Here is a 27,957-nt window from a genome sequence, read left to right as displayed (position 1 = left end):
CAGGTAGTTAAATTCAGAGTGGAGGATGGAGGGAACTCATTGAAATACATATTTAAGCCCTCAGAAACCTTTTAACATCTCAGACAAGAATATTTAAAGATTTATGAAGTACTGAAACAAAAACGGTGAATGAGAGTTGTTTTAGAAATTGTTTATTCCATCAATTTAAGTTTGACAAAATATAGGAAAAAACTGTTGTCATGGTTACAGAGACATCATTGGTAAAAAAAAAAAGGTTAAAAGCAAACATGTAACATTTTGATTTTTACCTTGTAAACATTACAACCACATGCTTTAATGTATGTTATTAGGATGTTATGTAATAGACCAACACCAATCAGTACATAACTGTAACTGGAAGAGAAATGATATGGGGTTTTCTAATTTATTACAAATCTGAAAAGAGTGACTTTTTAATTTTAGTTTTATTTGCACAATATATATTAAATCTGCAGCTGCATTCAACCCTGTTTACTCTGGGGCCCCTAAATCAAATCTAGTCTATTGTTAATTGAGTACATCTATGTGTAATGTATTCACTGTATAAATACAGCTGTTCTGTGTAGGTTTGTTAGAGGATAAAACAGCATAATTTAGATCAAGATACACAGCAGACAGCTCAGGGATTCATTTATGTAAACGATTAAAGCAGTTTTAGGTTATAAAAAAAAGTCCCACGTTTTGAACATTCCAAAATGCACAGTCCAATCCATCATCTGAAGATGGAAGGAGAATTAATACCTGCAAATCTACCAAAACATGGCTGTCCACCTACACTGACAGCTGGAGGAGAGCATGAACAAGACAAGCAGCCAAGAGATCATCAGTGGAGGCAGCATCAGAACCTTCAGTTTCTTGATGTGGAAATCTGGTGGAGAAATACCCTAAAAGACTCAGAGCTGTAACTGAAGCTAAAACATTTTCTAGAAAGAGATGTTTTAGAAACAATGTATCATTTTACTTCCACTGCACAGCGATGCACTGCTTTATATAAGTTTGTGGTTGGAAGGGGAAAAAATGCTAAACAGTTCAAGTGGTATGAATAACCATCAAAAACATTATATAATCTTTACCATAGTAAAATAAATATCTATAAAAACTTGTAACATTCACAATGATCTAAACATTAATACAAAGTACTGTTCTTCACCATCCACCCTGATGTTCTTAAAGGCCTCTAATTTGGTCAGAAAAGACAAAAGAGACAAAAAAAAAAAAAAAAAAACTAATCATAAGCACAGCTCTCACCAGACTAGTCACTTATGAACACTGTTAGGTACCGGGGATCAGATCATAACCAGGCTAAATCCAACACTCCCACTCTCTATGGTTTCTCTTTCAAAGGAAAAGGAAACTTAAACACTCTGGAAACGGCATATTGTTTGCATTAGGAATCAAATGGAAGCCAGTCCCCCCCCCACCCTGTGAGCTTCCCTTTGCGGTTTGACATGCCCTGACAACAACCAGTCTGGTTGCTAACCTTCAGCTCCCACTGGCAGTTGGTGCAAGGAGAGCTGCTCAGCCTGAAGATGTCAGCTGCACCAAGATAAAAGCATCTGGGAATTTTTGCTAGTTTCAGAGTAATGACTGTTAATATGATGTAAATTTTGACTACATATGTGCTCAGACTTAACGAGTTCAATATTACAGTATCCAGTATTGCATCTCTACTACCTGCTGATTTACACATGCAACCGTTGGTATGTTTCAAAACACTATGAGTCTGATCTTCAAACATCCTAAATAGCAGGTGCCAATTTGCGTGTACTATGAATAAATTGCACGTGCAATAAGTGGGCGTGTTGCAATGGATAACAAGTGCAAAACAGGTGCAGACCGCCCTATTTAAATGAGGAAATTGCGTCTGCTGCTGGTTTGAACAAAAGGAAAAGCAAACAGATCCTCTGCTCTGTTGCTAGAAATATGCAGGGATCGTTACGCTGCATCATTATAAATGATCCAGTTACTGATTTTTTCCTTCTGTTCCGTTTGGCCCTTGCTTTTCTGGACTGTTGAAGTTAGGTAACTTTTGTTGTGTTGCTCACAGCAGGTTTGCCATCTGCCCTGACGAGATTATTTCTCTTTTCTTGCTCGACAAAACTCGCAACAAGTTGGCCAATCAATATTAACAATATAAAAGACAAAAATGCCTGTTCATTGATTTGTCTCCATTGATCTTTTAATTATTTTCAGAGAATCATCGGGTTTTGTTGTTTTTTTTGGAGTAAATGTTTGAAGAGCTTGGAGGTCATCATAAACAGGCACAATATTTAAGTCTGAATGTAATATCAGCAAAATAAAAATAGGCAATCTGTGTGTTATAGATTTCCTAATTTTAAACATAGCGTCACATAATTGTCCTCCAAAAAAGTCGAACATGTACGTAAAAATAAATTATTTTGTAATGATTTTTACTAAATTCATTTTGCTTATTTTGCCAATATTCTAACCATATACAACGTGTTTGACTGTTTAAATAGTTTTTTGGTGACACAAAGTAATTTTTAACTGCATAAACAAAACTCTCCCCTTGCATATGTTCACATTTAAACAACGTAATCAAACCGATCCAGCTCCAATTGCCCAGCAATGACATAACGTTACTGTCAATAATGCATGTGTATTGTTTAGTGACAAAGTTAAAGCATACACTGTCTTTGTCAACACATGGAAAAGCTGCCTTAAAACGATGAGTTTTCATCTGCTAAGAAGTGATTTCAGCATCCAGTTTGCAAATGAAGGATTCAATCTGCCTTATGATGTCTAGTTCTTTACTATTAATTATATTATCAACATCAAAGCGCAGTGGGTCTTTTGCATGATGTGCAATTACAGGCTGTGCGCGCTTGATCAATTCTGTGTGCATTTTGCCATGATCATGTTTGTGCGCGTTCAGCAGAGGATCTCTGACAGCAATGTTATGCTTGAATGATGTTGAATGAAGTGTTGCAAGTTTTACTACCTGGCTTTTGTTTGTGATTGACTCCAAACCAGAGCTTAGATAATCCTTCATAGAATCCTCTACTCTCATCTATTTTTAATATTTTTATTTTTGACAACCCAAATCTGTTGGCATATGTACAGAAGATTCTCTAATTCTGTCGTCTGTCATTCTGTCTATGCCTCCTTCTGGCCAAAGTGACAGCAGACATTTTAGAGTCCCAGTTAGCACCTGCGCCCGCAAACCATTTCAGGATTTAAAATGGCATTGAGGGTGGTAAGATATTGCATTTGCATATCCTCCTCCCATGAATTTGCACTTTTGGGTCATTGTCATATGTTTTGCATATTCATGAAGGCAAACACGCTAAAACGTTTGCATCTGCAGTTCTGCTGATTTTGCACAATTACCACCTTGTTTGTAGATCAGCTTTGCTGACGCAAAGCGGTTTGCATGCAGTTTTTTACACGCAAACCTTTTGAAGATCAGGCCCTACATAAACTGAAAAATATTGTTTCCATAACAAACAGGAGTAAAAGCTGTGCAGAGAGCAGCTGAAACACTCTTTATTAAATTTTACGATGCTCAAATGAAAGCTCTAAATTTACGTGACAGGATAACTTTTTCAGTATCTTTTGTCCCACAGGGAATTAACATAAACTGCAATAAAGTATGTTACAAGCTAGATTATAAATGAGGCATATCGAAGCATTAAGTAAACATTAGCATGTTTACTTTACGTTCATCATGAAAACATGATCAGCAGGAGCAGGACGTGAGTTTCTTAAAGAGTGCCACGATATGTGTCAACTTGGACATATCTTCAGAAACAGGTGTTGCTTGTTTTAGCTGAATATTATGGCTAACCTGCAGAAACTCCAGTTAACAAAAAATATATGTTGCTGTCAAGAAAAACCGACTCTGCAGTATTCAGAACATCATTAGAGAGTTAAGTGTAATATTAATGAATTGCAGATTGTTATGCTAGTGATTTTTAAAGCTTCTGAGTTTCAAGACGTAAATGGCATATTCTTTTCTTTAATTTTAATGAATTCGGCTCAATATCACCTTAAATGACTCTGATCATGCCCTTAATGCTACTTCATGATTTTCCTCAAGAAGAGTTTTTTTTTTACATAGAGGGCTTTCATAAAATCATGAGCTTTGTCCATGTCCTTTACCAGTAATAGTAAAGTTTTTTGGCATTTTCAGTAGAATATGACCTGAATGCATAATAAAATCTCAAGCTGCACAAAATTTTTCCCCTTTCCCAAAGATTTCCATTCTGTCCAAAACTACGAAGCTGTTTAAGTAAAACCCAGCCTTTGTATATACACTTTAGAAATATTTTATATTGGATGCCTGAGTAGGAAACATACTCTCTGCTTTCTGTTCCACTTCAAATTTCCATATAGTTTTTCCCTTTATTTCAGATCGTTTTACAGTAATGCTTGCAGACATCCTTTTCCTCCTTTTCTTGTCTCTCCTTTAGTTGGACATTTTATGCCTATATGATCTTAGTTGAAAACATCCGAGCCAGGTCCTTCACCTGAAATACATCAGACAATAAGCCAAACTTGTGATGGCACCATAAACCATTATTGTACACAGGACAGATGTAAAAGGATTTTAACAGAGTCTAAAGTTCGGTTAAAGTAGGCTAAAGTGATGTCATACCTTTGGACCGGTGGAGAAACCTATAAGCTGGGAGCCTTCATCTGCTGCAGCCAAAAGTCAGTACATTATAGCGATAAAACTTAAATATAGAAACACATTTTTGAAAATGAATGACTATTTAGCAGAATTATACATACAGCTTCTGCCTTCCTGATGCATGCTGGCCTTTGATGTTGCAGTTTTCATGTTGGTCGGAGTATTTGTAGAGTCTGGTGACTTCTGGTAGAAAAAGTCAAATATCAACTGATAATATTGGTTGACCTCTAGAACAGACGTTTTGTTACATATCTTGTAAAAATAAATCTACCAGACTTTATGCAGAAGCAAAGAAATTTAAAGTATCTCTGACTGAGATCAATATAAAACCCTGTACCTGTGCCAGTTTCACTCGGCCATGATCCTCCTCCTTTAGTTGAACTTTTGTTTCCTGGGATGTAGTTTGTAGAAATCTTTGAGCCCTAAACTTCACCTATAAGATATTCAGCATCTAAGTAAATACCGTAAAGAATGATGGAGCAAAAGGTAACACAGCTAGAACATAACAAATATAAACTATAATGCAGTAACAGGTAAAAGCAGGAAAGCCATTTGTAGAAAAAAAGAACAAACTCTCCTTCTCAGCTGGTTACGTGAGATGAAGTACCTGTGATGTGATGTGTCTGCTTCCTTGTCCGTGTTTCGCCTTAGGCCAGGCTGCTGTTTCCTCCACCGAAAACATCTGAGCTAGTTCCTTCACCTGGAATACATTTCACTGCAGGTGAAATATGCATGTGGAAGTTAGTTTCCCTCCACAAGACATTCAACGAAGAACCTGCAGTACCTTCATGCTGGTGGAGATGTCAGGCTCGGCTGCTTCAACCGCTGCAAAAAACAGCAACAACGACAGCTTCATTTTGTTAATAATTTAGAAATCATCCTGTGATGAACAACACTGATACATACATGGTGATAGAGCCTCCGTCTGTGACCTTTCTGCTGCTGTTGGTGTTAAATCAGCTGTTATATCTGTAGCAATCTGTCATAAATGAAAGAAAATGTTTATTTTGGTAAATAATGTTTTAATATTTAGCATAGAAGTTATCTACACTGAGCAGAATAATGAGGTGAAAACCTTTTGTAGGACTGAGTTCAGGGTTCATTGTCCATTTGGAAGACACTTTTGTCCCCAGGCTTCAACTTCCTGGCTTATGTTTTAAGATGTTGCTTCAGTATTTCGACATAATGTTCTTTCTTCATGACGCTACGTATTTTGTAAAGTGTACCTGTTCCTCCTGCATCAAAACAACCCACAACATGATGCTACCCCTGCCGTACATCACAGTTGGGATGGTAAATTATTTTTGAGTCACAGTCCTGTTGACCATGTAATACTGATGAAATGTGGTGTGAATTTCTGAAGTTCATGTTCTTAGAGTTTTATTTCTTAAAAGACTGTTTCTTTACTTTCATAATAAAATACATAAGCTGCTATTTAACTATTGAATTAATTCCATTAAATTGTGGTTTTATTTTTCCAATTGAACGGTTGAAATGTTTTATAAAAAAACTCAAATAATTAGATATTTGTTTACTTAAAACATACTTTGGAACACATGAAGCGTGGTAAGGCGTATTCGTCACTTCCTGTTTTCACTGTTGCACTCGGTGGATTGTTTGGTGTGTTGAGGCTCTCTCAATTTGATCTGATTTCTCTTTAGGGTGATATCTCTGTCTTGTTCTAATACATGAGCACATTAAAACCCATGTCCTACACGGTTTTTCTCGTAGTGGTAAAGGGTCACTAGCTTAGCGTTAGCTTTAGCTCCACAACGGCTACCTGTTCTACTGTTTCTCTCTCTGAGTCTCCTCTCTCCTGCTCTCTGTGTCAGATGTTCAGTTACTTCTCTGCCTCCTTTAGTGATAGTGGTACATGTAATAAATGTAGCATTTTTGTAGATTTGGAATTAGAGGCCCAGCTCCGCGACACACCCACTGAGAAGCCGACTCTGGTAATTGGGAACTCCATAGTCAGAAACATGGCACTACAGACACCAGCGACCATAGGCAAATGTCTGCCAGGGGCCAGAACGGGCAACATCAAATCTTACCTGAAACTGGGTAAGGATAAGCGTAAATACAGTAAGATTGTTATTCACGCTGGCGGTAGTGACATGTGGTTACGCCAACCGGAGGTCACCAAAGTTAGTGCTGCTTCGGTGTGTAAGTTTGCCAAAACAATGTCGGAATCAGTAATTTTCTCTGATCCCCTCCCTGATCTGATGACATGTTTAGCCGCATGCTGTCATTCAACTGCTGGCTGTCTAGGTGGTGTCCAGAAAGTGACATGGGCTACATTGATAATTGGCAAACATTTTGGGGAAAACCTGATCTGATCCAGAGAGACGACATCCATCCCACTTTGGATGGAGCAGCTCTTCTTTCTAGGAATCTGGCCGAATTTATTAGTTCTCCAAAACTCTGACAACCCAGGGTTCAGACCAGGAAGCAGGGCCGTAACACTCCTCTCTGCAACTTCTGTACTGCTACCCACCCATTACCCTATTAAGACAGTGTCTCGCCAAAAGTCCAAACCTGAATAGATAAAAAAATTATCAAAAAGGAAGAAATAATGAAAACCTCATAAAAATAAACACAACTCAGACTGAAAATAAAAATAAAAAAATTAAATGTGGCTTATTGAACATAAAATATCTCTCTTCAAAGACTTTGCTAGTCAATTACTTGATTTGTGACAATGAGGTGGATTTATTTTGTCTCACAGAAAACTGGCTGCAGCAAGAGGATTACGTCACTATAAATGAGTCAACTCCTAATAATTATTTAAATATTCACATACGTCAACATACTGGGTGAGGAGGAGGAGTAGCAACCATCTTTCACTCTGATTTATTAATTTGTCCCAGACCAATTAATAGCTACAACTCTTTTGAATATTTAATCCTTAGTTTTCCTCATCCAAATTGAAAAGCACTAAAATCACTTCTGTTTGTTCTTTTGTACCGTCCACCAGGCCCTTACTCTCCAATTTTAGATCAGTTTTTAGACTTTTTATCTGATTTAGAGTTAAACACAGACAAGGTTATTATAGTGGGGGATTTTAACATTCATGTTGACACTGAAAGTGATAGACAAATAAATAGAGCCTCTAATTCTATCTTAGACTCAATTGGCATTGCTCAAAACATCAGCAAACCTACCAACATTTGTCTTCATTCTGTGGACCTTGTGCTGACATATGGCATTGAGTGTAAAGACATAATATTTTCTCATAACCCTGTCCTGTCTGACCATTTTCTAATAACCTTTGAGTTTAATTTAACCAAGTTCTCCACACCTGAAAGAAAATGTCATTATAGTAGATCATTATTAGACAATGCCGTAACAACCTTTAAAGAATCTGTTCCAGTTTTAATTTCCTCATTATCACAAAAAAACACAGTGGAGGACAATAATTTTTTCTTCCCCTTCACAAATTGATTTTCTTGTTCATAGTGTTACTTCCACATTGCGTGGTGCATTAGACAATGCAGCCTCCTTGAAAAAGATAGAAAAAGACTGGCTCCCCGGTTTAATTCAGAGCTGCGTACTTTAAAACACAATGTTAGAAAATTGGAGAGAAAATGGTGCTCTACACACCTAGACGATTCCAACTTAATCTGGAAAAATAGTCTACTGTTGTATAAAAAGACACTTTGCCAAGCTATAACTGCTTATTTCTCATCACTATAGAAGAGAATAAGAATAATCCTAGGTTTCTTTTTAGTACAGTTGCCCCCAAAACTTGCATTCTCCACCAAACATTCACTGTTTGTTGGACTTTTGATTCAGTCACTCGTGAGAGTGGTTGTACTCTCAAAAAAGGGAACAGACAACGATGTTTCATTGTTGGTCGGCAACAGCGCCTTGTAAAAAGAGTGAAAATAAAAATGGGGTAAATGTATATGTATTGTTAAGTTAGTTTTCTCCAGATGTTTTCAGAACAGCACCGAATGTCATGAAAGAAGTCATTTAGGAGTTCATGGCTGTTCAAAAAATGCATTAAGCCCCAAAATGACAGACTTTACATTTGTATTAAAAACAATCCGGTTAGTTTATATTGCGTTCCATGTAATCACTGCCTGCTCCACCTAACCTGACAATGAGTCTAAATGAAAAGAAGACATAAAGTGGTTATTTGAGCACACGTGATACCGCAACTACAGGTCCTTCTCAAAATATTAGCATATTGTGATAAAGTTCATTATTTTCCATAATGTCATGATGAAAATTTAACATTCATATATTTTAGATTCATTGCACACTAACTGAAATATTCCAGGTCTTTTATTGTCTTAATACGGATGATTTTGGCATACAGCTCATGAAAACCCAAAATTCCTATCTCACAAAATTAGCATATCATTAAAAGGGTCTCTAAACGAGCTATGAACCTAATCATCTGAATCAACGAGTTAACTCTAAACACCTGCAAAAGATTCCTGAGGCCTTTAAAACTCCCAGCCTGGTTCATCACTCAAAACCCCAATCATGGGTAAGACTGCCAACCTGACTGCTGTCCAGAAGGCCACTATTGACACCCTCAAGCAAGAGGGTAAGACACAGAAATAAATTTCTGAATGAATAGGCTGTTCCCAGAGTGCTGTATCAAGGCACCTCAGTGGGAAGTCTGTGGGAAGGAAAAAGTGTGGCAGAAAACGCTGCACAACGAGAAGAGGTGACCGGACCCTGAGGAAGATTGTGGAGAAGGGCCGATTCCAGACCTTGGGGGACCTGCGGAAGCAGTGGACTGAGTCTGGAGTAGAAACATCCAGAGCCACCGTGCACAGGCGTGTGCAGGAAATGGGCTACAGGTGCCGCATTCCCCAGGTCAAGCCAGTTTTGAACCAGAAACAGCGGCAGAAGCGCCTGACCTGGGCTACAGAGAAGCAGCATTGGACTGTTGCTCAGTGGTCCAAAGTACTTTTTTCGGATGAAAGCAAATTCTGCATGTCATTCGGAAATCAAGGTGCCAGAGTATGGAGGAAGACTGGGGAGAAGGAAATGCCAAAATGCCAGAAGTCCAGTGTCAAGTACCCACAGTCAGTGATGGTCTGGGCTGCCGTGTCAGCTGCTGGTGTTGGTCCACTGTGTTTTATCAAGGGCAGGGTCAATGCAGCTAGCTATCAGGAGATTTTGGAGCACTTCATGCTTCCATCTGCTGAAAAGCTGTATGGAGATGAAGATTTCATTTTTCAGCACAACCTGGCACCTGCTCACAGTGCCAAAACCACTGGTAAATTGGTTTACTGACCATGGTATCACTGTGCTCAATTGGCCTGCCAACTCTCCTGACCTGAACCCCATAGAGAATCTGTGGGATATTGTGAAGAGAACATTGAGAGACTCAAGACCCAACACTGTGGATGAGCTAAAGGCCGCTATTGAAGCATCCTGGGCCTCCATAAGACCTCAGCAGTGCCACAGGCTGATTGCCTCCATGCCACGCCGCATTGAAGCAGTCATTTCTGCAAAAGGATTCTCGACCAAGTATTGAGAGCATAACTGTACATGATTATTTGAAGGTTGACGTTTTTTGTATTAAAAACACTTTTCTTTTATTGGTCGGATGAAATATGCTAATTTTGTGAGATAGGAATTTTGGGTTTTCATGAGCTGTATGCCAAAATCATCCGTATTAAGACAATAAAAGACCTGAAATATTTCAGTTAGTGTGCAATGAATCTAAAATATATGAATGTTAAATTTTCATCATGACATTATGGAAAATAATGAACTTTATCACAATATGCTAATATTTTGAGAAGGACCTGTATGTGCACTGGCTCCGGCGGACTGGCAATTTGCCCTCTCGGTCCAGGAGCATCGGCCTGCCTCATTAATCACCCGAAAATTTACATTGAACGCATCAAACATAACTACAATAGGGGGGACGGCTCATTTCAGAGCCGCCATGGAGCCAACCAGAGAGTGGGAGTCTGGTGGGTGTGTTCGCCCAGGAATAGGTGGAAGCAGAGCGGCTCAACCCAGACTGAAGTTAGGGTTAAACCTGAGAGCTGGCTCAGAATGGGCTAATTGTAAGCTAGCACTAATCACTGATTCACCAGCAAGACATGAGGTGGAGGTTCACTAATGAGCATCATCAGGGTCATGATGAGGGACTTTCACCTGAGCTACGGGTAAAGTTAAATGCCCTGGCCCTGATAGAAAACAGTAGAACTCTCTCTATCTTCTAGCTGGATCTGTACCTGTAGCTGGATCTGTATCATGATGTGAAAAAAATCTGATCTTCAGTCAAAAGGTTCATGAAAGAAGGAACATATTTTAATGAAATGTTGGGATAGCTCACAGCATAATTAAAATAGATAAATGTGTTTTTATGGGGTCACCATTCCACTAAAACCTAAGAAAATCAGTTTTAACGCAGTTTTCTTTCTAGAAATGTAAGAAATTATGACAACGGAGCCTCATATGTGGGAGAGAGTGAGAGAGTAAAAGTTTAAAAAGTAATTTTAATAGATGAGAAAAAAAGCACATTTATTCGAGCCACAGTAAACAGTTTCTCTGAGTTTAAGTACAACTTTAGTTGGATGGACTGAGCAGAAAGTTTTTTCTAAATATCACAAAATGTGTCATTATCTGCATCAGCCAAATGTTTTTTCATCAGTTATAGACTGTTAATCTTCATCCTTCACTTAAACTACTAATAAAAAATTAAAACCAAGTCAAATTTTTGGGAAGTTTTTGAAACACCACGATGAAGAATTCATAAATATGAAGGTGCTTTAAAAATGTTTGTATTTGGGTCCGTGTTAGAAAAAATATGAAGTAAAATTAAGCTTTTTATTAGTTGCTGAACTGATGTGGAACAGAAAAACTGCAGAGTAAATACAAAGAAAACAGAGAAGTTAGGTAAATCACAGTAAAAGCATTAGAATGAATTTCTAAAACAAGAACACAAAATTAGCCCGACTCCTTTTACAAAAGTAAATGATTCAATAAATAAACAATTAGGCAGAGAACTTCACCCCCCCAATGCTTGGACTAACTGTATGTGCTCTCTCTCACACTCTAAACTTGAAAATTGGTTCAGAGTTTATCTAATTTTTTCTTCCTAGATGAAGCCTCTAAAGGGGGTACATCATAACATTTTACTTTTCCTTCCCATAGAAAGTACTCCTGGACCAGTGCTTCTGTATTCTCTTTGTGTCTCTGCACTGTTCTCTCAAACCCCCAGTCGGTTGTGGCAAATGGCCGCTCATACTGAGCCTGGTTCTGCTGGAGGTTTCTTCCTGTTAAAAGGGAGTTTTTCCTGTCCACTGTCGCTACATGCATACTCAGTATGAGGGATTGCTGCAAAGTCAACGCCAGTGACTGTCCACTGTCTCTACATGCTCATCCGGGAGGAGTGAATGCTACAAATCACTGACTGGATGCAATCTGCTGGGTTTCTTTAGTTAGAAAACGTTTTATCCAATATGAATAATAAACTGAATCTGACTGCACAGTTCGATAGTTAGGATTAATTAGAATGTATGTACCTGACCTGAAATCTGTATGATTCGACTGAATTGACTTAGTGAATTGCCTTGAGACGTCATGTGTTTTGAAATGGCACTATATAAATAAAACTGAATTGAATTGAAGCTCAGAAAATCAAATAGTATAAAACAGAATGTGGGGGGGAAAAAAAGACTTCTTGAGGCTCTAGAATAGTAGGATATGCTGATGGTTCATACAGCGACCAAGCTAACTTCAAACAGCAATACAAGAATAGACCCATTTAACGCATTCAGTCATGAACATGTTCATTAACATGTAGTGTACCACTTATGGCAGCCATTTTGGATTTGATGTCCCATTCAGTGGCGTTGTAGTTGATTTTTTTTGGCTTGGAACTGAAACATTATGCAAACAGTAAATAGTCTACACACACAAATACTAGAACTGTTAATCAGCTCTAAGGAAACATGAATCATCATCTTTAAACTCCAGGGTTAATTGTGGAGTACCACAGGGTTCAGTACTTGGGCCAATTCTCTTTGCTATATATATGCTTCCAATAGGTCAAATTATCAGGCAGCATGGGAGACATTTTCACTGTTACGCTGATGATACTCAGTTTTACTTATCCATAAATCCTGATGAGCCCAACCAGTTAGATAGACTACAAGCATGTCTTGAAGATATAAAAACTTGGATGACTTTAAATTTTTTGCTTCTAAATTCAGACAAGACAGAAGTTGTCGTCTTTGGACCGGAGTCTTTAAAAAAGAAACTGCTTAGTCAATCACTTAACCTGGATGGCATTAAATTGACCTCCAGTAATAAAGTAAAAAACCTTGCTGTTATTTTTGACCAGGACATGTCATTTAAATCCTATATTAAACAGGTTTCTAGGATTTCCTTCTTTCACCTCTGGAACATTGCCAAAATTAGAAATATCCTATCCAGGAGTGACGCTGAAAAACTAGTCCATGCATTTGTTACTTCAAGGCTGGACTATTGTAATTCGTTACTATCAGGATGTCCACAAAATGTAGTTAAAAGCCTTCAGCTGATTCAAAATGCTGCAGCAAGAGTTCTGATGAAAATTAAAATGAGACATTATATTTCACCTACTTTAGCTTCCCTTCATTGGCTCCCTGTTAAATCCAGAATAGAATTTAAAATTCTCCTCCTCACATATAAAGCCCTTAATGATCTAGCTCCATCATACATCAGATATCTGATTGTTCCATATGTTCCTAACAGAGCACTTCGTTCTCAGACTGCAGGTTTACTGGTGGTTCCTAGAGTCTCTAGAAGTAGAATGGGAGGCAGATCCTTTAGTTATCAGGCTCCTCTCCTGTGGAACCAGCTCCCAGCTTTAGTCCGTGAGGCAGACACCCTGTCTACTTTTAAGACTAGGCTTAAAACTTTCCTTTTTGATAAAGCTTATAGTTAGAGTGGCTTAGTTTATCAGGGAGGGAGCCTTCCTCCCTCCCTGTTGGTTGGAGTAAGGGGGAGTCAGGTTTAGCCTAAACCGGCTCAGTTATGGTTGAGTTGCAAACACACCCTCCATTTCTGCTAACTGTGTGACCCCTTCTCTTTTCCGATGGTTGTGATCAGTCTCACAGAGAGAGGTATCCCAATCCTTGTGGTTTTTAGTATAACAATGACCATCAGTGGGACCCTTTGTGAGGTGCCTTGAGACGACATTGTTGTAAATAAGCGGCGTTTAACTAAATAATCTGAACTGAAACTATCTGTGTAGTTATGCTGCTATAGGCTTAGGCTGCTGGAGGACATAATGACCACTTTCACCCTCTTCGCTACATTCTCACACTACTCTCCAATTTTGCATTATTTGCTGTTATTTCAGCTTTGAACCTTGTTCTCTCTATTCTCTTCCTAGAAGCTACACCTGGCCTGTCTCTGTGTCTACCTGTGACACCTTTCTGGAGAGGGGAATCGTCCGAGCTTCTGCTGGCAACAACTTAATGCTCACCCTCTACCAATGATCCACATAGCCCCGTCTTTTAGTTTTTAACCCTTTCTCTCTCCTAGACATGGCGATTGACTGAGCTTAACTGTAACATACTCTATGTACTGTCTTTCAGACTCTAACCTTGAAAACTGGCTCAGAGTTTGTCTGTTATTTCTTTCTAGGTGAAACGACTAAAGGAGCTACATCCACTAACATTTACTTTTCCTTCCCATAGAAAGTACTCCTGGATCAGTGCTTCTGTGTTATTTTTGTGTCTCTGCTCTCTTCTCTCAAACCCCCAGTCGGTCGTGGCAGATGGCCTCTCAGACTGAGCCTGGTTCTGCTGGAGGTTTCTTCCTGTTAAAAGGGAGTTTTTCCTCTCCACTGTCGCTACATGCATGCTCAGTATGAGGGATTGCTGTAAAGTCAACGCCAGTGACTGTCCACTGTCTCTACATGCTCATCCAGGAGGAGGGAATGCTGCAAGTCACTGACTGGATGCAATCTGCTGGGTTTCCTTAGACAGAAAAACTTTTTATCCAATTTGAATAAAAAGCTAACTCCGACTGCACTGTTCAATTGTTAGGATTAATTGGAATGTATGAACCTGACTTTTGTGAAGTGCCTTGAGACAACATGTGCTATGAATTGGCGCTATATAAATAAACTGAACTGAATTGAATTGAATGAAAAACCACGACTATCTTTGCTAATGATGCACCAACCAAATGGTCAATAATCAAAATTATCTGATTTTCCTGATTGGCCGTGAATCTACAGAAAAATAAAAAATGTTCTCTTGTTCATGAAAAACAAAAGCTTTGATTATTATTTTTATTAAAAATACAAAAACCTTTACATTATTTAAATTATTTTCCTTATTACCTGCTCAACAATAAACTAAACATAGATTTTAACAAAACAAGTAAAATTGTTTCTGTAGAAAAGGAATCAGTAAATGATCGGAGATTAAAACATAAATAGGGTCTTGCAGGTTTGCCCAGTTAAAAAGGAAAAAAAAAAAACAGTATACAAAATCAAACTTTTTTTTGGTTGATTATCTTTGGCTAGATTATATTTGTGTGTGTAAGAACAGGATATGTTTCATTATTGGATTTTTTTAATAAAGAGGTACAAAGTCAGCACCTGTCAGTAAACGTCAGCAGATGTTTGTGATTCTATTAATTATAAATTAAACTAAAAGCAAAATACATGGTTGATAAAAGATTAATACATTGTGTTGTGCCTTAAATCTTCCATTCTAAGGAGATTGTAATTTATTTATCTTCTTTGAAAGGCCTTGCATCAGTCAAAATTGCACCCTAATCGCCTGCATCTACCACCTGAATTGGCAAACCAAATTTAGGCCATACTTGAATTGTGTCAAAGAGCTCCAAATGGCCCCCATGCTGCACTTTGGAAATCCCTGGTTCAGAGTTTGATAAAAATTTTATATTGTTTTTTACCAATATTTGTTACGTTTAATTGTTAAATTAAAACAGTTTGAGTTTGAACAAATAAGCTTGTATATTCAGTAATCATGTAGTAGTCCTTTAAAAAGGAAATCCAAATCAAAATGATATGAATATTAGCATAATGCCAACAGAAGCATGACATATATACCTGCTCCTCCCTGTCTTCCACTGTTGGTCGGACCCGTGTCTCCTGGGCAGGGAAGGTGGAATGTCTTTGAGCGAGAAGCTTCACCTGAAAGATTCAATGCATCCAAGTACAATCCAACAAATAATAAGAAGCAGATCATAACTGTTTTGCACTTACAAACCCACATTCAAACAATAAAAATAAGAAATAAAACAAACCTACTACAACTCCAATTCTGATGAAGTTGGGATGTTGTGTAAAACGTAAATATAAACGGAAAAAATTATTTCCAAATTTTGTTCAACCTATATGCAATTGAATACAAAGACAAGATATTATATGCTCAAACTGATAAACAGTATTGTTTTTAAAATAAAATATTTATTCATTCTGAATTTGATGCTTGTAGCACATTCCAAAAATGCTGGGACAGGGGCAACAAAAGACTACAAAAGTTGAGAAATGCAATTTTTGTGCAATATTTAAATTTTTATGTAAACCTGTTTATTTCTGTAATATTTATCCTAAAACCGTCTTAGTGCTGCCCTGTTTGGATTGAATGGTGGCTACTGCAGTTGAATTTTCCTATTGGTTGAAACGGTACAGCTTTATACATGTCTACGTCACAGCGCTCGCGTTCATATATAAAACCATCTCACTCAGACACTCCCCCCGTAGCGAGTCAGGAGTTGGGAATGTGAGTCTTAATCATAATGTTTTATACCTTTGATTACGTGCTTTACTTGAGATAATATAAATCTACATATAAATATAAACTTTCTGAAAGGTTGTTACTGCTTTGAACGTCAGCCCATGTTACCAATGACTGTCCTGCCGTCACTTTACCACTCAGAAACTGGACCCATTCTGTCCTCCACTGCCTCGCCACTGCCTGCTTCGGGTAATGCTGAGTCAGCGTCTTGAGCCAGCGGCTCGAACTGATAAGGCTCCATAGATAAGGCTCCATAGAGCCTCCCTCAACCTCCTGTGGCAAGGAAGGGTGAAAAATCCTCCACCTCAAAAAATCTATTCGTGGTGAAACAACCAGTGTCGTTCTGCTCACTTTCCATGTTTCAATGTCAAATTAAACAAGCTGCCACTCTTCCTCATCCTCCTGACCACTCCCCCACTTTACCCTCTCCGCTCATCCTCACCTCCCACTGCACACTTTCAAAATTTGTCAAGGGGTGGGGTTATGATTTTACATTGAGTTTAGTTCCACTTTAAGAAGATTTCTCAATGTACAACTACAAGGGATTCATAGATTTCATCATCTACAGTCAATAATATCATCAAAAGATTCAGAGAATCTGGAGAAATCTGCACATAAGCAGCAAGGATGAAAATCAACATTGAATGCTTGCGACCTTCGATCCCTCAGGAGGCACTGCATTAAAAACCAACATCATTCTGTAGCGGATATCACCATGTGAGCTCAGGAGCACTTCAGAAAACCACTGTCAGTTCACACAGTTCGTCGCTACATTTACAAGATAAAACTCTTCCATGCAAAGCAAAAGCCATATATCAACAACACCCAGAAACACCGCCAGCTGCTCTGGTGCCTGAGCTCATCTGAGATGGACTGACACAAAGAGGAAAAGTGTGCTTTGGTCTGATGAGTCCACATTTCAAATTGTTTTTGGAAATCATGGATTTTATGTCCTCCGGCCCAAAAAGGAAAAGGACTATCTGGATTGCTATCAGCGCAAAGTTCAAAAGCCAGCATGTATGGGGGGTGTGTTAGTGCCCATGGCATGGGTAACATGACCATCTGTGAAGGCACCATTAATGCTGAAAGGTACTGACAGGTTTTGCTGTCACCCAAGCAATGTCTTTTTCAGGGACATCCCTGCTTAGACAATATCAAGCCACATTCTGCTGGTGTTACAACAGCGTAGCTTTGTAGTAAAAAAGTGCAGGTAATAGACTGGCCTGCCTGCTTGCAGTCCAGACCTGTTTCCCGTTGAAAATGTGGCACATTATGAAGCACAGAATATGACAACAGAGACCCTGGACTGTTGACACACTGAATTTGTACATCAAGCAAAAATGGGAACGAATTCCACCTACAAAGCTTCAACAATTAGTCCTCAGTTCCCTAACTCTTATTGAAAAAGGTGATGTAACACAGTGGTAAAAACATGACACTGTCCCAGATTTTTTTGGAACGTGTTGCAATCATCAAATTAAAAAGGAGTGAATATTTGCAAAAAAACAATCATTTATCAGTTTGCACATCAAATATCTTAACTTTGTAATGAATTCAATTGCATATAGGTTCAACAGGATTTGGAAATCATTGTTTTCTGTTTTTAGTGACGTTTTACACTACAGCCCAGCTTCATTGGAATTATGGTTGTACCTGTGGGTGTTCTGATCCGGGTTTCTCCTTGGGTCCGGCTGTTTTCTGTTGGACTGCAGAGACAGAAAACATCCGCACCAGTTCTTTCACCTGAAATAAGTAAAACGCTCAGTGAGAGTCAGGGCTGAGGAGACAACTTTAACATAAAAAGTCCCATAGCCTTCAAAGCAACCAAAGAAAAACTGTCACAAGCAGCAGGAGTATACTGCTCTGTACCTTCAGTTCCCTGTTCATGTTATTTGCTCCCTGCAAGTCATTAGGAAGTTCTCGCCCTCTCAGTTGCTTCACTCTGAATGTACGTGAGTTCCTCTTCGGCGGCACCGCTGGAGGTGCTGCTGGGCGTTCCAACACCCTGCCGCTCACCTGAAAAGATGTCAAATATATATCATAATAAACACAAACACAAATAATAAAAGGCAAGGAAATGGAGGTCTGAAAAGAATACAAGTGTTGCAAAAGTAAGAGCGTATATAGAAGGTGATGGTTTACCTGCTCAGCAGCTCCTGCTTTTGTGTCCATGGGTTTCTTTAATAAGTGGGGAGGAGTTGCAAAAGCTGCATGTAAAGATGAGAGTCATTCTGATTTTTATTTTCTAGGCTGTAAACCTTTTTCTGGTGCCGAATGAACAATCATGTTCTACATACATGACGTGTTCTTCTCCAGTCGTGAGCTGACTTTTGGTGATGCCCCCACATTCTGACACATAAAACATAAACAGTTATGAGGTGCTATTGAAGTGCTGTGAAGGTGATATGGAAAAGCAGTAAACACATGTAAAAAGTATATGGAGCAGAAAACCACTGTACGAGTGGACAGAGAAACACAAAGGTCATCCTGTCATCCTGGACAAATTATGGCCACAGATAAGATCGTTTGCCAGGATATTGAACTTTTGGCCCAAATTGTACAATGTAACTTTCGTACATTGGTCGCCAATACTGTTTACATCCTACCACCCAGCATTCCAATGCACTTATGATGTTAACAAGAGACTTTACCTCTAAGCTGACAAGGTTTGTTCAGTATGTGCACTGTCCCACAATGGGAAAAAGGGCATTTGATCTGTTTTATACAAATGCAAAAGACGCTCATGCAAGCTCTGATTTACATCTGCTATGCCCAGCAAATAAGATCACAGTCTGGTTTTCTTCCAACCCACAGACACTGCCTGTAACCTGTTCCATCAGAAAATGGATGAGAGACCAGTGGGTCTTTAAAAGACCGTTTTGAACGTACAGATGAGAGCGTACTGCTGGACTCACTGAAAAACAACACAGCTGAGGACATGGAGAAGAGAGTTGTCATCATTGTGAGTTCCATCAACTTCTGCAGGGATGCTGTGAAACCAGTTACAGCTGTGCTTTTCAAATAATAAGCCATGAAACACCCATAACATTAAGGAACTCCTCCATCAGAAAAAGCAGGTATTTAAGGAGGGGGAAGCTGAGGTGTGTCCAACATGACCTGGAGAAGAGACTGAAGCAGACGAAAACGGACTATAAAAGAAAGGTGGAGAGTAAGTTGCAGTGGACCAATACCAGAGAAGTGTGAAGAAGAATGGGGAATATCACTAGTTATCCAAGAAAGAATGATAAGGTTATTGAGAGGGACGTGGAAAAGGCCAATGGCCTTAATTTTTTTCTATAATACATTTGATGGAATTGCCATTGTTCTTTCTACAGTGGGGAGAACAAGTGTTTAATACGCTGCCGTTTTTGCAGGTTTTCCCTCTTGGAAAGCATGTAGAAGTCTTTCATTTTTATCATAGCTACTCTTCAACTGTGAGACAGAATCTAAAACAAAAATCCAGAAAATCACATTTTGTGATTTTTAAGCAAATGCATGACATAAGTAGTTGATGCTTTAGAAAAACAAAATGTAATATTTGTTACAGAAACCTTTGTTTGCAATTCCAGAAATCAGACATTTCCTGTAGTTCTTGACGAGGTTTGCAGACACTGCAGCAGGGATTTTGGACCACTCCTCCATACAGATCTTCTACTACATCCGACAGATTTTTTTTCCAGAGTTACCCTATATTTAGCTTCGTCCGTCTTCTTTTCAACTTAGACCAGCTTCCCCTTCCTTGCTGAAGAAAAAAGCACCCTCACAGCGTGATGCTGCCACATCATGCCTTAGTGTTGCTTGTTCCCAACAATGGCTTTCTTCCGCCCACCTTTCAATAAACACAAGTTTTTTGGAGGGCACGACTAACAGTTCCCTATTTACAGATTCTTCCACCTGAGTTTTTTTAGATGATGGACTGAACAAAGCACTGTGAGACCTTCAAAGCTCGGATTACTTTTTTATAGCCTAACTCTGCCTCAAAGTTCCCCACATCTTTGTCCCTGACCTGTCAGCTGCATTCCTTGGTCCTCCTGATGCCGTTTGTTTGTTACTGTTTTGTCAGGATCTGTCTGGTTTTAGTTTGTTTCCTTTTCTTAGCCAGGTGTTTTTTGTTTATTCAGGTTCATTAGATCTCCTGTTTAGTTTTTGTTACTTTCTGGATTCTGGTGTTTCATGTGTTTAGTTACATTTCCTTTAGATCTGGTTTCCTTTAGTTTTGTCATTCTGCCTCACTGGTTCCTTCCGTTTGCACCTTGTTACCTACCCTGTGTTTTTGCCCTAGTCTGGTCCTGAGTTCTTCCATGTGTTTTGCCTGGATATTCTTGTGGCTCATGTTTTTCACCTGTCTGAGTTCCTGTGCCTGGTCAGCTGTATGTTTATTTTTCCATTAAACATTTTCATCAACTCCACTCAATCTTGCATTTGGGTCCTACCTCAAATCACATCGTGACATATTTGCTTTAAATGCTATAAAGTCTGTATGATTTGAGTTGTTTTAACATGTAAGAAGTTCACTTTTTCCTTTTTGACTGTTCATTAACCAGTAAATGAATCTGTTTCATCAAAGCAAAGAGACACAGCGAGTTACCTTCTACAGGTAGGGAACTGCTCCTGCTGCTCATATCCTCCTAAGAGAACTCCACTACAAAAAAAATCCATACTATCCTTTTACGATTTGTAAACCTCATTGCATAGTACATAAGCAGAGGTTAAGTTTGCCAATATTATTACCTGCTTAGTTGTGATTTTACATCTAAGATACTTTTTTTTTCATGGATATGAGACAAAAAAAGCACAAATACTGAACCTGCACCCGTTCTGCATTCTCGCTGTCTTCCTTTGACTGTAATATTTCTCCACCGTTGGTGGCTGAAGATCTTTCAGCTTTCTCTGCTGTTCCAGTGAATAACTGTAAGTTGTTCCTCTTAGGTGGGACAGGAGGTTGAGGTGTTGGATGTTTGCTGACTGATTGGTTTATCTAAAAGAGGCAGATTAACAGATTTATTGTTAATGAAAACAGGATGAGGGATTATTGAAAACACGGTAGCGGTGTGTTTATGAGTAAGGCTCAGCATCTTTATAATAGGTTTTATTTGCTTACATTTAGATGCATTTAGGAACACTGCAACATTATATCCCAAATCTGAACATGAACAATTAGTTTAGTTTTTTACCAATGAAAGGAAGTGAGGAAGAAGGAATAAAAAGCTGCTCAGAAAATAACACTGCCTGTAATTTTTCTTCACAAACTCAAACGATAATTGTATGAACTCAGAAATGCTTCACCCAATGAATCACTGAACTAATATTTAGTTGCAAAACGTCTTTCTGAGAACTTCTTCACATCTGTGATGTATGGAGTTGACCATCTTCTAGCACCAGCATGGTGGACAACATTCCACAGTTCCTCCAGATTTCTTAGATTTTCCTCGGAAACAGCATGTTGATTGCCACCCTGCAAGCCTTCTATTGGATGAAGGTCTGGGTTTGGACTTGTCAATTTATAACATTAGTCTTGTTGGTCTGAAACCAAGTTGATTCATCCATTTCAAGCGCATTTCATCATAAGGCAACATGACATCTTTAAGTATTTTGATGCATTTAATCTGAACCCTGATTCCTGGTATGGCATAAATAGACCTGACACCATGGTACGAGAATCATTCACATATTTTGATGCCTAAGCTGCCATGCTTTGCTGTGTACTGTGGCTTAGATTCAGTGTTTGTTGGTCATCTAAGAAACTGGTTGCAGACCAAAAGAGAAACATGTTGCATTCATCAGTCTAAAAAACTGTCACCCCACTTGACTTTCAGCCAATAAATGTGTTTTGGAAAATGTAACCTCATCATGTAATCGTTTTGTTTTGAATAATAGGATTTTTGGGGCCTTCTTGCCAGCAGCTTGGTTTTACATTGGTGTTTTTTTAAATTGTCACTGTAGTTATCTGTAGACCCTCTGATCATTCTGCCGCTAATCATTGGCTGAATATTTGTCATTGTATCAATTATTTGATCAACTGCAATAGTAGTTCGCCATTTTAATCCATGCCTTCATGGTCTTGGTTTCATTTTAAAGCTTCTGAGATCACGTTTATCTGAGCAGCCAGTCATTTTTCACACTCCTTTATATGTTTTCTGCTCTCCGATCGACTTTATAACTAAATTACACTGTTATTCTAAACGATGCTTAGAATGACCCATTTTACTTATTTATTACTTAATAACAAGATGGCGTCGTCTTCAAAGAAGAACAACCTGTTCTTTCACAGAAAGAATAACTTCATTTATTGAACTCCACACTGCTTTTATCATGTTGGTTATGTTGGTTTTCTTTTGCTTTACTACACCTACTGGTACATTTTTTTTGCCATGTATAAATAGAACTTATTTTAAAACCAGTGACTGATCTACTTAGTGATATCAGACTCCTATTATTTTGATCAAAACTGTATATAATATAAATCTTAAATGTTACAAAGGTGATGGTTTACCAGGCCAGCAGCTGCTGCTTTTCTTTCTTTGGGTTTCTTGAGTGAGCGTTGTTGGGTTGGAAAAGCTGTAAGAAAAGTCCGTCAGTTTGCTTCATTTTCTGGACTCTTTGGTCCATTTGCTTTTATATAAATCATTTTATACATACAGGGCTGGTTCTTCTCCATAGATTCAGTTGGTATTATTGAGTCGGTGGACATCCTAAATGACTCGGCCACATTCTGACTCATAAATATGCACAGTTAGATGATGTTGCACACCAAGTTTACATTTCTATTTGTTTAATACCAAATGGAGCCAACTTCTACTAGGTGGGGGGTTTTTTAAATAGTTGTTTCACTGCCATAAAATCCTGAGTAAAAACTGATAATCATCATAAACCTGAATTGCATTGACATAAATTAAAGTTTGAATAAGTTTGTTTTATTGCATCTTCTGTCTGGTTTAATGTTGGATGAAATTATTGGGACAAACAAGAAACAGCAAAATAGCTTAATGATTTTTACCTCAACAGCAGACTCTGATGGCCTGATGTTTCTCATCTTTTCCTCTCTCTTCTTTATAGATTTTTCTAAACAATCTTGAATTTCTGTGAGCAGCTGAGATTTTGGCGTTTCCTGCTCTGATGTTGGTGTCAACAGTGGATCTTCCGCCTCGTGTGGGGCTGCAGGTGGAGTTGTTGGGTGCTCGATGACAGATCTGTATTGCTCCTCTGGTTGGGCGGCTTGTTTGGCAACTACTACAGTGGGATTCTCTTTGAGCCAATGATTCATCTAAAAGACGTAAATTATTCAAATGATAAAAATATTGCTGCCGGAAGAACAATGCATTTAAGAATTTCCAAAATGTAGCAAAGAATTAGCATTCAACTGGTTCACACATTTCCAGCAAACTTGCTCCACCTGCAAATAAAGCGATGAATCCTCCAACTCCTTGATTGGTGTTACTTTGTGGTCATCTAGGTATCTTCGAATTGACACATTTTGAGCTGCAAATGAAAGAGGAATAAAATTTTACGATTAAATGTATTTTTTATTCTCTATAGTTATTAAAAAGCAGAATTTGATTTAACCATACGTGATATGGGCTCCTCCTTGATTCTAGAGGTTGCGGTTGCATCGTTTTTACAGCCGACAGTGCTCCAGTAGTCCTTCGGATTCTAAAGACAATCAGTGAAAACATACAAAATGTTTTAAAGTAGATAACTGAAACTGTAATAACAGTGTAGAGGTGTAACAGTAAATGCAGCTTAGGAGAGCAAGAAAAGATATTTAAAGATCTCAGTGAGGAGTAATTCAGTCCAGGTTTCACTAGCTTATGAATCCCAGGTTTTATGACTCTGCAATTTTAGGGTTGTTGAAATACTAAAAAAGTGAAATTCTTCTTTTTTTGTGTTTTCACAAACAGTATAAATGGTTCACAATTGTGTTTTAAAGAATCTCTGTTCAGTGTGAGACTATCCATTTCAGCTTGGGCCATCATTGTCCACCTGTCATGGGGTAACTTAGCTGAGAAACATCCTTTTTATTTTAATTGATCATTTTACTGAAGCATGTTAATGTGAACAATATAGTTGAGTCATCTAGAGCAGCGGTGTAACTTACAGGGGATTCCTAAAGTCTGAGAATGATTATTGTGATCATGTATTATAATAAGACTGAAGGAAGCAATTTTGAATTAATTTACAGGTTAGCATAGCCTTCAGCCAGGCCAGGTAGGAGCACTGCACTGCTTTTTTTTTCATCCTTTATAATCTTTGTTTTGAGGGTAAAATTACGCATTATTTACCTCTACAAGTGTGGTCGCATCATGTTTGTCTGTGTAACGCTGATTTGTGGACCATATCTAGGCTAAATCTGGAGTCAACACAGAGTGGGGCTTCTTCAGCATCAGATGTGACAGACAATGATTGGTTCGTGTATATTTACACTATGTTCCTGCAAAACTCAGCAGCAAAAGTTTTTTGCCAAACGTTTCCTACTAAACAAACTAGCAAGCAAACTAAAGAACCTTTTTTTTTTTAAGTTGGTAATAAAAAAATCACAACCCCTCCATTATCTTACTCTGCTAGCGACATTGGTTTGGACCTACAGCTTTGTGATTTTCCATATATGGTGAGGAGCGTTTTCAACATCCAGCTCAAAACTTAATTAATGCGATGGAGTCGAATGTGGCTCAATGGGGAGAGTAGTGGTCTTGCCATCCAAAAGTTGAGGGTTTGATTCCAGCTTCCCCCTGCTAAATGTCGATGTGCCCCTGGGCACGGCACTTAACCTCAAGTTGTTTACTGAGCTTATTATAATACAAGAGGGTTGTGAGAGAAATTGGGTGAATGTGGCTCTAGTGTAAACGCTTTGAGTGGTGTGTATGACTGGAAAAGCGCTAGATAAGTTTAGTCCATTTTGCCATTTAAAACATGTGTTTTTGACACACATCCTAATCCACACACAAAGTGCCCCTCCATTACCTGTTCCGGCTAACTCACGGTCACTCCTAATGATTTTACTCGTTTCCAAGAAAGACAACTGCTGTTTAGACTGTCATGGCGTCCAAACTAAAGAAGTGTGGCTCATTACTGTTATGTAGTTAATGCTTTTTTTGAAAATACAGTTGGAAAGTCATTACTCTAGAGCATGAGGGGTGGTAAGCAGGAGACTGCAGGCTAGCTAACTGAGCTAATAGCTTGACACATTAACCAGCTGGTATTAGCTCCCAGTGTTTCTCTGTAAAGAGCAGACTGGAAAAGAAGCGATAGTATTCTGTGTGAAAAAGCTTCTTCTAAATTCACCAAATTCATTCCTAAATTAGCTTCAGTCTACTACCACTGTGTAGATTTGATTAAAAAAAGTACAAATAAATCCTTCTTAACCTACTGTTTTAGCTGACAATGACTTTAAATGCATCGACTTATTTGTGACTAAAGTTGAATTTAATTCTTGAATTTTCTAAATATCTTTTGCTGAAAGAAACTTGTATTTAATTGTAAATCTTGGTCATGACTCTTATGTGTCAATTTATCGAAATAATAATACATCTCATCAAAATCATTATTATTTCTCTTATCTCAACGTTATCTCCCCTGTCAGACAGCGATGGGGAGGAAAAGTGTATTCTGAATCTGAATAGACTTTTTTAAGTGTTACAACAGTGCTGCATCTACCTTACTCATCATAAATTAGGTAAAACCCAGTAAAGATTTGTAAAGTCTTTTACTATTCAAATGATGTCTGTGTCTTTGAAGCTTTCATTCTTAGAAACAGCATCAGAGTATCGGTTTCCTAACTAAACCTAACTGTACACTCTTTATATATGCTAAGCAAGTATTTAGCTTTATTCTATTTGAAGCTCAGATCGCTACGTACATAAATAAAATTCTCATTGTAAAGGTTTGCCGTACTGACGCTATAAATAAAGGCATAACGCCTGGTGTTATTGTTTAGACTACTGTTGATTGCAATCAGATGCAGTGCTGGTGGTCCAGTAAATCTATAAATTTTCTTAACTGGTTACCAGCCAGTACATTCTGAAGAGTGCAAACATCCAGCTACATTTTTATTTACTTAGCATTAGCTGCTAGGCACCTAGCAGTAGCTGGACGAGAAAGCAGCTACAGTAGTTTGCTTTTGTCATAGTGAGGACAAAACAACTTCAAAAAGACTCACTTGTGCAATTTTAAAGTCCAAACTTCAGCTATATTTGACATTTTTTGCTCTTTGATGGTTTAAATCTCTCTCCCTTACTACCAGTGCCTTCTGCTCGCATCGTTTGCTCCCGTCGGGGACGATGTCTTTGATTGACCATCCAAAAACTCGTTATTCGTAAAACTTTGGTCATTAAATATAGTTTTAATGGTAATTTTATTACAACTTATATTATCGTGATAATCATTAAAACCAATAGGCTAACCATTTCGTAACAGGTACATAAAAGGGTTTTACTAACTTGAAGCAATAGTAGGAGAACTAAACTTGTGTCTAAACAAGAATATAGATCTACAATGTGCAGAATGTTCCCTACAGATGATCCGTGGCCTTACATAACTTTAGCATTTTTGACTGCTAATGAATCATAAATGTTTATAATATTAGGTCTTTACCTTTGAAAGTGTGGCACGCTCCTCCAATTGATGGCGCAACTTTGACCTTGTTGCTCTTTGAGAGGATGGTGGAGGAAGTAAAGAAGCTGTTGTGAAGAAGAAACATTCGGATTTAATTGCAAAATCCCATTTAGACCCAATTTGACTGTCACACATACCTGACTTATTCTCTTTTTTGACCGTTACTGCGGCTGCAGGGTTGCTTAAGTTTCTTATCCTTGGTGTTTCTGGGGAGTTCTGTAAAGTTAAGTAAGAAAGTTTAATTTGGGTGCTTATTCGAATATTTTTCTAACTAAACTGAGACTATTTTTCAGTTATCATTTTCATACCTCCTGCTTCATATTGACTTTCTTTGCTACAGGACGTTTTATATCATCCACTTGCAGTTGCCAGTAATCCTTCCAGGCATTCTGTTCTTCCTTTGGAATCCTCAGTCCCTTTGGTGTGCAGTGCATCATCCCCTGGTGGGTTCTCAGCCCGTGATAACTCGTCATTTTAGTCCAGCCACAATGACACACCTGGAGGCTCATGTCTGAATAGCAAAGAGGCAAGTCATACATCTATTGTTAAATGATCTATTCTTATTAATTATGCCTTCTGATCATGGATTTAGAAATTATATTAAAACATATAATCAGTTTGAACAGCCACCAGTTTTGTCAGTCGCCTGGACGTGCAGATTGTAGCTGATTTCATCGCTTTTCTGTGCAGCAAATCCCCACATATACTGCTGTTGAGGCTCTGTGATACTCATACCCCTCGGTGTGCATCGCATTTTGCCCTGGTGGACCCTCAAGCCCTGATAGGTCGTCACTTTGGACCAGCCACAGCTGTAGCAAACCTGAAGGCTCATTTCTGCCATCTGTCTTGAGAAGACAAGTTACAAAAAAATACAAAGGTGTTACTACAAGGAACACCTACAAACAAGAACAGACACTTTGATTAATGGCATATAAAAATGCCATTCAGTCA

At 38.4% G+C, this 27,957-nt stretch overlaps 1 protein-coding gene across 4 annotated transcripts; it reads right to left on the bottom strand.

Moving 5' to 3' along the window:
• Positions 1 to 136: 136 nt before the first annotated feature.
• Positions 137 to 27,839, bottom strand: LOC124880119. 4 transcript variants are annotated; one of them, XM_047385048.1, is made up of 22 exons: positions 27,637 to 27,839; positions 27,315 to 27,517; positions 27,144 to 27,222; positions 26,986 to 27,071; positions 23,967 to 24,048; positions 23,792 to 23,877; positions 23,396 to 23,662; positions 23,038 to 23,110; positions 22,892 to 22,956; positions 21,206 to 21,376; positions 18,696 to 18,747; positions 18,541 to 18,605; positions 18,268 to 18,414; positions 18,052 to 18,141; positions 15,708 to 15,791; positions 5,561 to 5,633; positions 5,439 to 5,479; positions 5,262 to 5,354; positions 4,992 to 5,087; positions 4,756 to 4,837; positions 4,619 to 4,662; positions 137 to 4,490 (listed from the first exon to the last, which is right to left on the bottom strand). In XM_047385048.1, the coding sequence occupies exons 1-22, from the start codon at positions 27,836 to 27,838 to the stop codon at positions 4,449 to 4,451; spliced, it is 2,223 nt and encodes a 740-aa protein (XP_047241004.1). In that variant the 5' UTR covers position 27,839; the 3' UTR covers positions 137 to 4,448. The 4 variants fall into 4 exon arrangements, with proteins under 4 accessions (XP_047241004.1, XP_047241007.1, XP_047241006.1 ...); XM_047385051.1 differs by having other exon boundaries at positions 4,619 to 4,659; XM_047385050.1 differs by having other exon boundaries at positions 4,756 to 4,834.
• Between the last annotated feature and the right edge of the window lie 118 nt (positions 27,840 to 27,957).

Source organism: Girardinichthys multiradiatus, chromosome 14, assembly GCF_021462225.1.
Source record: "Girardinichthys multiradiatus isolate DD_20200921_A chromosome 14, DD_fGirMul_XY1, whole genome shotgun sequence".
Taxonomy (NCBI): Eukaryota; Metazoa; Chordata; class Actinopteri; order Cyprinodontiformes; family Goodeidae; genus Girardinichthys; species Girardinichthys multiradiatus.
This window is presented reverse-complemented; position numbering and strand designations above follow the sequence as displayed.

Excerpts from the sequence above, each read along its gene's own strand:
- LOC124880119 (XM_047385048.1), bottom strand. The coding sequence starts at position 27,838 with ATGAGCCTTCAGGTTTGCTACAGCTGTGGCTGGTCCAAAGTGACGACC. Across the intron at positions 27,072-27,143 it reads CAAAAAAGAGAATAAGTCAG|CTTCTTTACTTCCTCCACCA; the intron begins GTATGTGTGACA and ends TCTTCACAACAG. Across the intron at positions 18,415-18,540 it reads AAGCAGGAGCTGCTGAGCAG|GTGAGCGGCAGGGTGTTGGA; the intron begins GTAAACCATCAC and ends ACATCTTTTCAG.